The 10775-nt window shown below is 47.0% G+C and overlaps 1 protein-coding gene across 2 annotated transcripts in view; it reads left to right on the top strand.

The window, feature by feature from the left end:
* The window catches only part of TMEM255A (transmembrane protein 255A), a 54741-nt gene that overhangs the window by 36675 nt on the left and 7291 nt on the right, over positions 1-10775 (top strand). For both annotated transcript variants that reach the window (XM_029929925.1, XM_029929924.1), the window contains one exon: positions 6159-6302. In XM_029929925.1, the coding sequence (XP_029785785.1) occupies positions 6159-6302 (144 nt within the window). The remainder of the gene's footprint in view (positions 1-6158; positions 6303-10775) is intronic.

Raw genomic sequence — 10775 nt, 5'->3', positions numbered from 1 at the left:
GAATCATCTGAGGTGCTTAAAAAGCCCCCACGCCTCGGGGCGCCTGGGCGGCTCTGGCACCTGGGCAGCTCCGGTGGTTAAATGGTTAAACAGTTAAATGTGGAGCTCTTGGTCTCAGCTCAGGCCAGGATCTCACAGTGCGTTGGGTCAAGCCGCACATCGGGCTCTGTGCTGACGGCATGGAGCCTGCTTAAGATTCCATCTCTCCTTCTCTCTCCCCTTAACCTGCTTCTTCTCTCTCTCTCTCTCAGAACTAAAAAAAAAAAAAAAAAACTTAAAAAAATAGCCCAGATGCCTGAACATCTCCTCCGGAGATTCTAAATTAATTACTTTAAATTAAAGCCCAGGCATCAATATTTTTAAAAAATTGTTTAATGTTTATTTTTGAGAGAGAGAGAGAGAGAGAGAGAGAGAGAGAGCGCACACATGCAGGGGAGGGGCAGAGAGAGAGACACACACAGAATCCGAAGCAGCCTCCAGGCTCTGGGCTGTCAGCACAGAGCCCAACATGCGGCTTGAACCCACGAACCTCGAGATCATGACCTGAGCCAAAGTCGGACGCTCAACCGACTGAGCCACACAGGCGCCCCCAGGCATCAATATTTTTTTTAACGTTTATCTATTTTTGAGACAGAGAGAGGGTGTGAGCGGGGAGGGGTAGAAAAAGAGGGAGAGAGGGGATCCCAAGCAGGCTCTTCACTATCAGCGCAGAGCCCAATGCAGGGCTCCAACTTATAAACCGTGAAGTAATGCCCTGAGCTGAAACCAAGAGTCAGAGGCTTAACTGACCAAGCGGCCCAGGCGCCCCAGCGCTAGTATGTTATAAATATTCCACAGGTGGTTCTGCTCTGCCAGGATTGAATACCTCCGCTTTAAAGAAGCATCCCGAATGTGTTTAGGGAATTACTTTGTGCTGAAAATGGTTCTCTCTAAATGGCAGAAATGAGTCAGATAGCCCCTAAGCCCCTGGGTGTTTCTGTCCCTTTCTGGAGAACCTGAGAGGCAGTTTGTAATTTGACCTTGGACTGTCAAAACGCTAAAGCTTGGAAAGAGAAAGGTGGGGTAAGACGGGAAAACAAAACACTGCAGCAGAATGCGGTTGACTGGAAGTCAAGAGAATTCCTTCCCTACTCACATCCAGTCTGTCTGTCTGTCTCTTTTTTTTCTCTCCCTCTCTCATACACGCATTTCTCATTCCCATTCCCCCCTCATGGGGCACGCCCAAGCAGTAAGGAGTTGGAGGCACACCAGTGTAGGTGCGATCCTCACAGGGAGGGGTTCCTGTAGGTTTGGGCCTGAGGGAGCTTTGGGGGGAAGGGGCTTTGGAAAAGCTGTTTCCGGGTTAAACAAAGGATGCTCTGTATTCTTGGAGACCTTCCCCGGGGCCCGGTGAAAATGGAGGCGCTGAGTAGATTGGAAGCCACTCTGGCTGGAAGGCTAGCTCCGGGGGCTGGGGGATTTAGGAGATCGGACATCAGGATGGGTGTTACGGGTTCTCTGGATCATTCCTCATGCTTTCAGACCCAGGTGGCCGAGCTACCCTGATGCACAAATGCAGTGGGTGGGGGATGGCTACTCGGTGGGCTCCATGCAGTTCCTGCAGGTTTACTTCTGGACTCTTCATTTCACTGTGACCTTTGATCTTTAGAGGAAAGGGGAATTTGTTGACGGTTTATCTTGAGGGGTGGCAGCCATGAGCCTTTATTGTCTACAAAGGGCTTTTGCGCAATTGACTTTCTTAGCCCTTCCCCGCTGTTGCTACCTTGTGAGGTAAGTGTTACTGCCCCCATTTAACAGATGAGGAAATAGGCCAACCGAGGCCAAGTGACTTGCCCAGAGCTAAATAGCAGAGCTGGGACTGGAGCCCAGGTTCGTCAGGTGCCAGAGCTTTGCTCTTTCTACTGCATCCCAGCTGCCCAGACCAACATTTGGTTAGCCCTTTCCGGTTCTGCAAGGGGTTTAACACACATTACCTCCTTTGTTTCGTTGCTTTAATTTAGAACAATTAAAAGCGAGTTGTTTCCAACTGTCCGGGGCTTCTTTAAGAGGAAACAAGGAGGAGGGCAAGGGAAATACAAATGCCGGGCCTGGGAACTCAACTCGAGGACCAAAGGGGAAAACAAAACATGAAAGGAAAGATCAGGGGCAAGGCACCGATTCATGAGATGGGAGAGCAAGTGAGAATGTTAAGATGGGGTGCCAAGAAGAAGCCGTTACTTAGATCACTTTATTTTTTTTAAACTTTATTTATTTATTTTGAGAGAAAGAGAGAGAGAAAGCAAGAACAGGGGAGTTGGGGGTGGGTGGGAACAGAGAATCCCAAGCAGGCCCCGCACTGTCATCACAGAGCCTGATGCGGGGCTTGAACTCAGGGAGATAATGACCTGAGCTGAAATCAAGAGTTGGACTCTTAAGCGCTTCACAGACTGAGCCACACAGGTGCCCCACTTCAGTCACTTTATTAAAATAAGACATGGCGTAGACAAACTTGGAACGTCAACCGGTGAGCCTAAATAAATCCTCGGCCTGGGTCCAAAGGTGGTTGGTGACTCGAGGTGTGCCTCCCTTCTGAGTGGAATGCCCTGGGATCTGTGGGAGGGCTAGGGGCACTGGCTGGTGAAAGCCGTTCCCAAGGAGTGAGGACAGGGGCCAAGGGCGATGAGCTGGCAGTTCTCAACAGGATCCGTCAGGAGCCGCCTGTTTCCAGAATGCGGCGCCCCAAGAGGAAAAAGGATGTCTTCATTCCCTGGCTGGAGGTGGCCTGGGGGCAAAGGAGCTTTTTTATAAATGTTTTTAAAATTTATTTTAGAGAGAGAGAGAGAGAGAGAGAGACAGCATGAGCAGGGGAGGGTCAGAGAGAGAGGGAGACACAGAATCTGAAGCAGGCTCCAGGCTCTGAGCTAGCTGTCAGCACAGAGCCTGACGCGGGGCTCAAACCCACAAACCATGAGATCATGACCTGAGCCGAAGTCGGATGCTTAACTGACTGACCCACCAAGGCGTCCAGGGGGTGGGGGGGATGGGGAAGGAGCTTTGAGAAATGTTTGATGAAGTGTTTGTTGACCAAAGATACAAGAATTTGAGATGAGTACTTGAAAAGTGACTATATCTTGCCATTTTCTCCTAATTGGTGTCTCTGGTTCAGAGGAAAGTGGGGAGGAATGAAAGTGGCACTCCTTACAAAGTCCGCAATCATTGCCTCAGAATAAAGTCCGTTTTGTCCTGGCAAGATTGCTTTCACCATTTCCTGTGCTTCCTAGTAACCTTTTGTTTCCCTGGGGCTCAGAATGTTACTGATCAGTAAGAGGGGGTGTCATAACTTCTGAGCCCAAGAATTTTTTTTAAGTTTATTTATTTTTGAGAAGGATAGGGAGAGAGAGAGAAAGCATGCCCAACTTGGGGGTGGGCAGAGAGAGAGAGAGAGAGAGAGAGAGAGAGAGAGAGAGAATCCCAAGCAGGCTCCACACAGTCAGTGAGGCTCGAACTCACGAACTGCAAGGTCGTGACCTGAGTCAAAGTGGGCCGCTTAACCAACTGAGCCCCCCAGGTGCACGAGGAACCCCAGAATTTTAACCAAAACACACACACTTCCATATGCACACACAAATAGAGACAGAGCTCGAATTTGTTGTAAAATCAGAGTTAGCAATTTAAAAACTTGCTCGACATTTATTTGGAGCCATCTCTTTTGTTCCTTTCCTGCCCAACCACTTACCCCCCTTTGCTCTCCTGACCTCTCCTGCCCTGTCCATTCTCTCTACACCCTCTACCCTTAACTCTCCCCTCTTCTGTGGCTTTCCTGTGCTTATTCAATCTTCCTCTTGTGTTGCTTTCTCTGTAATAGTCAACTTCCTTTCAGAGATTAGCCTGGCCCCCCGGCCTCACTGAACACACAACAATTTTTATAGATAGAGTTTACATCATGGGATTGCTTCTCTATAGCTAGGCTTAGTTTATTTGCATACAAGAACTGATTTCATCTTGCAAGAGCTGAAGGGAGTGTTTTTAACTGACAGAGGCCAAGGGAACATGACTTCTGGGACCTCCTCAGGGATGAAATTTCTTCTTAGAATTCTGGTGGCCCCTGGAGTTGGTCAAGAGCATGCTCCATTTCTCTGCCTGTCTGTGAGCTGCATTGTGATGCCTGAGGTTTGTAGCTCTTCAAACCTCCCAGAGATGTAAACAGTAACCCACTCCAAGGAAGAGAGCAGCAGAACTGTGTTGAAACTTGCTATATGGGAAGCGTCCTCCACCAACACAACAACGTGGCTGCCTGTGGCCACTGCCAAGGTCTGCCCACGCATTTTAATCACTTGAGAGGAAGCATCTGCTCTCTGTTCACATGGAGTCGATATGTGCCGGTACCAAGACACCCTGATTTTGCAGACAGCTCTTAGCTATCCACACAAATGGAAGCTGTGTCAATGGCATGGAAAATGGGAAAAACATTTACCCTGTGCCTTGACCCACGAGGTGCACATCAGGTCCTGCTTGGGACAGCCCTGCTTGGGCACTATTGAGCGATGACTTCCTTGAGCAGTGCTTTGGCCCTGTTGAGAGCGGGACCCCTTCCCCCCCACCATCCTGGACAAGATCAGCTTTAGCCCTTGAAGGGCTGTACGCACCATCATGTTATCAAAGTGGTATTAAATTTTCTCAGTGTTGTATTGTGTGCCAACAAACCAAAGGGTATCGATATACTCTGCCTGGTCTTTCGTGGCTTCTGGGTACTGCTAGGGTGTTGCCCTTGGCCAGCAGGGCCGGAGAGAAACACGTACCCCTCAGGTCTGCGTGAGAGCTGCTTGGCAAGCTTGCAGTCTACGGGGATCCTCACGACTTTTACAAACCCTTTGCGATTCATCACATTTCCGTCACAGCAAGGGCAGTACCCTGTTCAGCCTTGTCGATGTGACATGTTGTATGTATTTGGGGTCTTACTCTTTTCTTTGTCTTTTTGGTTTTTGAAAACCGAGAAAATAAGTGATTTCAACTTTTCTCTAGGTTTGGATGTTTTGAAATAATAAATGGGGAGAAATGACACAAGTAACATATTACAAAAAAAGAAAAAGAGGGGTGCCTGGGTGGCTCAGTCGGTTAAGTGTCTGACTCTTGATTTCAGCTCAGGTCATCATCTCATGGTTGGGATTCTCTCTCTCCCTCTTTCTGCCCTTTCCCTGCTCATGCTCTCAAGGGAGAGCGCTCTCTCTCAAAAGAAATAAATTTTAAAAAAAGCCAAAATAGAGTGAAGCGTCCCCATTTACCTCCTGATACTACTCCCCTCCCCAGAGATAACCACAGATTAATTTCTTTTCATTTACAAATGCACGTAGGTATATAGTTGCATGGATCTTTGCTTTTACCTAAATTGGGAATCATGCTATATTAATATAACATAGTGGGTTTTTTAAGACTTTCTTTTCCAAGCAGTTAAAGGTTCACAGCAAAATTAAGAGGAAGGCATAAAGATTTCCCATGTCCTCCCTGCCCCCACCCCACGCAGAGTGTCCCCCAGTAACTACATCCCTAGTGGTTATATTTGTTATCAAGGAAGAACCTATGTTGATAAGTCATTACCACCCAAAGTCCATTGTTTGCCTTAGGGTTCACTCTTGGTGTAGTAATGCTCTGGGTTTGGACATACGTACAATGACATGTATCCACAGTTGTAATATACAGACTAGTTTCACGAGAATCCTCCGTGCCCTGCCTACCCATCCCTGCCCCCACACAACCCCTGGCAACCACTGATCTTTTTACTGTGACTTTAGTTTTGCCAGTGGGTTTTTTTTTAATGTTTATTTTTTATTTTTGAATGGGGGGTAGGGGCAGAGAGAGAGGGAGACCCAGAATCGGAAGCAGACTCCAGGCTCTGAGCTGTCAGCACAGAGCCCGACATGGGGCTCAAACCACGAACCGTGAGATCATGACCTGAGCTGAAGTCAGTGGCTTAACTGAGCCACCCAGGTGCCCCGCCAGTGCTTTTTTTTTTTCTAATTTAACAATATATCCTGGACAACTTTCTCTGTCACTAAACATAGGTCCACATCATTGTCTGTTTATCAATAACTGCATGCCGCTCCACAGGACGGATGTGCCAGCTTATTTAATCATTCTGCTGATGAATGTTTATGTTGTTTCTAATTTGTCTTTTTCTACAGAACCCAACTCTGCCAGCATTGAACTGCTCTGTCGAGAATGCCCATCCAACTGTTTCTTACTATGCTCGTCCTCAAGTGGCATCGTACAACACCTACTACCACAGCCCCCCACACCTGCCACCATACTCTGCTTATGACTTTCAGGTATGCTTGGAGAGAAAAAGATGTCTCCGTTATTCTTGCTGCCGTTCATGCTCTCTTGTCCCCCTAGTTACGGAAGCTCCCTAATATGTACGAGGTAGCCAGGTTCTGACCCTGATGGCCTTCAGCAGCCTGTGGGCACCAGTGACTAGCTGTAAGACAATGGCAGGCTGAGATGGGAGAGGTGGGGACGGCAAGAAAAATGCGGAAAACAGAGAGATGGAAGAAAAGGGGAGAGAAGGAGCGTGGATCAAGGTGTCCCAAATTGCTTTGACTGGCATCCAGGAGAAGGTGGTCCTCATGAGTGCGTCCATATGTATCTTTGTCCAGCCAGACGTGGCCTTTCTCATTCCTCTGCCAGATAGTGAAAGAGACAGAGAGAGAGAGAGAGAGAGAGAGAGAGAGAGAGAGAGACAGACAGACAGACAGACAGACAGACCTAGTCCTGTTCTTGAGCACAAGAGACTCTGGCCACACAAGGGATTGAATGAAATCTGTAACGAGGAAGAAGTTCCTTGTTTTTCTCCAGACTTCCTAACTAGGACTATACAGAGAAAGGGTTTTGTTTTGTTGTTGCTGTTGTTGTTTTAGTAACACTGTAACACCCCTCTCCTCTTTTTAGCCTTGTTATCATCACATGGGTCAGAAATAGAGTCACCAAATTTACACTTTCCCCTTTTCCTTTTGAGCTGAGACTAAGCACAGAAAAACAGAACCAAGAGAGGCACTTAATTAAAAGGGATTCATTGTGTGCTGAGCACTGGACTAGACACTTCAGGAAAAACAAGCAACATGGTCTTTTAAACATTTACAGTGATTGTAAACCCTTGACCATAGAAGAATGGGATTACATTGAAATCTGGTTAATTAAAAATTTGAGAACCAAAGGAAATACCTTTGAAAGGAGAGAAGCCCGTAATGAACTTGCTTCCCCTGACTAAGGGTCCCTGAATGCTCCGAGGGGACATAAAAGCATGAGTGTTTGGGGGGTACTTCCAATTAACCAGCCAGTTTGCAAATACAAAGCCCTTGGGCAACCTAATTTCAGCTTTAGATTAACAAATTAATTGAAACTAGAAAACCCCATTTTGTTCAATAAAGTGTACTTTTGTTTGGTTTAGATACTGTCGTGGGGGTCCAGGACTCTCTGTTGCAATAGTAAGAGATGGTGTGAGCCTAGACGTGTTCACGGTTATAAAATGTGGTACTAGAGCAAGGCAGCGTCCACTAAAGCTTGCGAAACAATTAGGTTAGAACTTGTTCCAAAGCCTACAGTATTTACAGGTTAGACAAGTGAGGGACTTGTCACCCAAATAGGTGATACAGACTGGGAAACACAGATATGTTCAAAAAGGGCAGCGGGGCCCCTGGGTGGCTCAGTCAGTTAAGTGTCTTACTTGCGCTTGGGTCATGATCTCCAGTTTCGTGAGTTCGAGCCCTGCAGGGGGCTGTCCGCTGCCAGCATGGAGCCGCTTCAGATCCTCTGTCTCCCTCTGTCTGCCCCTCCCCCGCTTGCATGCACTCAAACTCTCTCTCTCTCTCAAAAATAAACTTAAAAAAATTTAAGGGTATAGATCATTTCTGCAGTGATAGAGGCAAAAGAGTCCTTTAAGAGAATACAGGGATGCTGACATTAACACAGGAAGAAAAAGTAATAAAAAGTCATCCTGGGGCCGCCTGGCTGGCTCAGTTGTTGAAACATGCAACTCTTGATCTCAGGGTGGTGGGTTTAAGCCTCGTATTGGGTGTAGAGCTTACTTTAAAAAAAAGTCATCCTTAAATAGAGGAGCCACAGACACATAAGTCCAGCCCAAGAGGCTGCTTCCATTTATTTTCTATCGAGGTAAATCATGTTCATTGTATTGACTTTAGGAATTTTCACTTTCTAATGTATCCTTGAAGTAGGAACGTTAATCTCCCCTGTGATGGTTGCTGCAAAGAGGGAGGGAGGGAGGGAGAGAGAGAGAGAGAGAGAGGGATAGGAATCCTCTCTTTAGGGTATGGAGACATTTCTGTGTCCCTCCTTCCGTATTTAAGCACTACCCCAGGGATGAAAACAAGATCAACAATGTCAGTGGTGACTCAGGCTGTTGGCTTCACTTCAATCAGTGTTTACTCTGTGCTCCCATGTGCCAGGCACTGTGCTAGGCGCTGTGACTATAAAGATTGATTGCATTAAGAGATTAGTCTGGGGAAGGGGGCACACCTGGGTGGCTCAGTCTGTTAAGCATCCAACTTCGGCAGAAGTCATGATCTCATGGTTTATCAGTTCAAGCCCTGCGATGGGCTCTGTGCTGACAGACGGGCTCTGTGTCTCCCTCTCTCTCTGCCCCTCCCCTGCTCATGCTCCCTTGCTCTCAAAAATAAAATAAACATTTTTTAACAATCTTAAAAAAAGGGGCACCTGGGTGGCTCAGTCGGTTGAGCGTCCGGCTTCGGCTCAGGTCATGATCTCACGGTTAATGGCCTCAAGCCCCACATCAGGCTCTGTGCTGACAGCTCAGAGCCTGGAGCCTGCTTCAGATTCTGTGTCTCCCTCTCTCTCTGACCCCCCCCACCCCCATTCACACTCTGTCTCTCTCTCAAAAATAAATAAATATTTAAAAATTTAAAAAAAATAAAAATTAAAAAAAAGAGAGATCTGTCTAGGGACTTGATGGGGGGGGCTGGTCAGAGGACAGCAGTGGAGACAAAAAAATGTAAATAGACTGTTACCCAGAGTGCTATGGAAACCCAGGAACAGGGTCCCTAACCCAGCAAAGAGATCCACATCTAGCTACCTAAGCCAAACTCACCAGTGGGCTTACAGCACCGACGTCAGGGATTTGTGGAAGCTGCTGCTTTTTTTTTTTTTAATTTTTAAAGTTTATTTTTGAGAGACAGAGAGAATGAGCAGGGGTAGTGAGAGAGAGACAGAGAGAGTCTCATGCAGGGTCCACACTGTCAGCAAGGAGCCCGAAGCAGGACTCAGAACCACACACTGTGAGATCATGACCTGAGCTGAAACCGAGTCAGATGCTTAACTGACCAAGCCACCCAGGGACCCCATGAAGTCTCTGCTTTTTAGTACCAGCTCCTATTCATTGAGTGCTTGTTACGCACCCAGCACTGTGCTGAGTGCGTCACAGGTATCCTCTCATTTAATCCTTTGAGGGAAAGACTCTTGTCATTGCAAGTGTCTTGTCCTTGGAGTCTGTCTGACTCTATAATCAGCTTCAAGAATTCTTTGGAGAAGTGATTAATCAGCACAGTATAGATCTTCTCCCGGTTAATTTTAGGATATTTATATTTTTTACTGATTTAAATTACAGACTACCTAATCATGACTCAGAAAGGGTCTCTAAAGGGTAAACTCTCTCTGGTTGATTATTAAATTGTTCCTCACTCCAGGGGCTGCTGGGATACCTCTTATACATCTCTCAGTTCTTTTTCCAGATTCGAGCTATCTTCGTGTTTCCTTTTTGGAGACTGTAGAGTTGTGTGGTGTGGGTTCTGAGTGATGTGTTTTTAAGTGATTTGTTTCCCTCTAGGACTCTTCTGAAAAATGATGGAGCACCTGGGTGGCTCAGTTGCTTAAGCGTCTGACTTTGGCTCAGGTCATGATCTCACTACTCATGGGTTCAAGTCCTGCATCAGGCTCTGACAGCTCAGAGCCTGGAGCCTGCTTCTGATTCTGTGTCTCCCTCTCTCTCTCTCTGTCCCTCCCCTAATCATGATCAATCTCTCTCTCTCTCTCTCTCTGCAGGGGAGGGGCAGAGAGAGAGAATCCCAAGCAGGTTCCACACTGTCAGTGCAGATCCCAACCCGGGGCTCAATCTCATGACCATGAGATCATGACCTGAAGTGAGATCAAGAGTCAGGCACTTAACTTACTGAGCCACCCAGGCACCCCTCCCTCTAGAACTTAAATAGCATGTTTGGATTGAGTTTTCTTTCGTTCACCAAGTTTAATTCCCTTATAGTTTCATAGGAGGAAATACCAGTCTTTACCCAGGAAAGCTTGGGCTCCCATATAAATAGAAAGCAGCCAGCAAAACGCACACCGGTTCTGACGATAAAACCACCAGCAGTACAGACCCACCCCTCCAAACCCCCCCCACACACATACCAGAAAAGCCAGAGCTCCCTTATGATCTCAGATTGGAAAAGGGCCCAAAGTACAGCATGAAAGCTGAGCATTCTAGACTGTTCTTCTGAATGACTTCCCTATTCTGGCCATTTCCAAATAGCACTATATATGTGACTTTGCGTTTGAAGACTACTGTTCCTTTTTACTCCAAGGCTGATAGAGGGAGAGGAAAGAGATGCCTAGGGTTTTGTTTTAACCCCTCACAGTCATGCCCTTATGAGGTAGCTGTCCAGTTGGACAGCTTGGAAAACATTCCTTGTGATCAGATGACTTCGCTCTAGTCAGATGCCCCGAGGATGTTGTGAGTGCTGAGCTTGGAGAATCCGGACTCTTTCAAACATTGGACT

The sequence above is a fragment of the Suricata suricatta genome, chromosome X (genome assembly GCF_006229205.1).
Source record: "Suricata suricatta isolate VVHF042 chromosome X, meerkat_22Aug2017_6uvM2_HiC, whole genome shotgun sequence".
Taxonomy (NCBI): domain Eukaryota; kingdom Metazoa; phylum Chordata; class Mammalia; order Carnivora; family Herpestidae; genus Suricata; species Suricata suricatta.
Note: the sequence above shows the minus strand (reverse complement) of the source record. Positions and strands in the feature narration are given on the sequence as shown.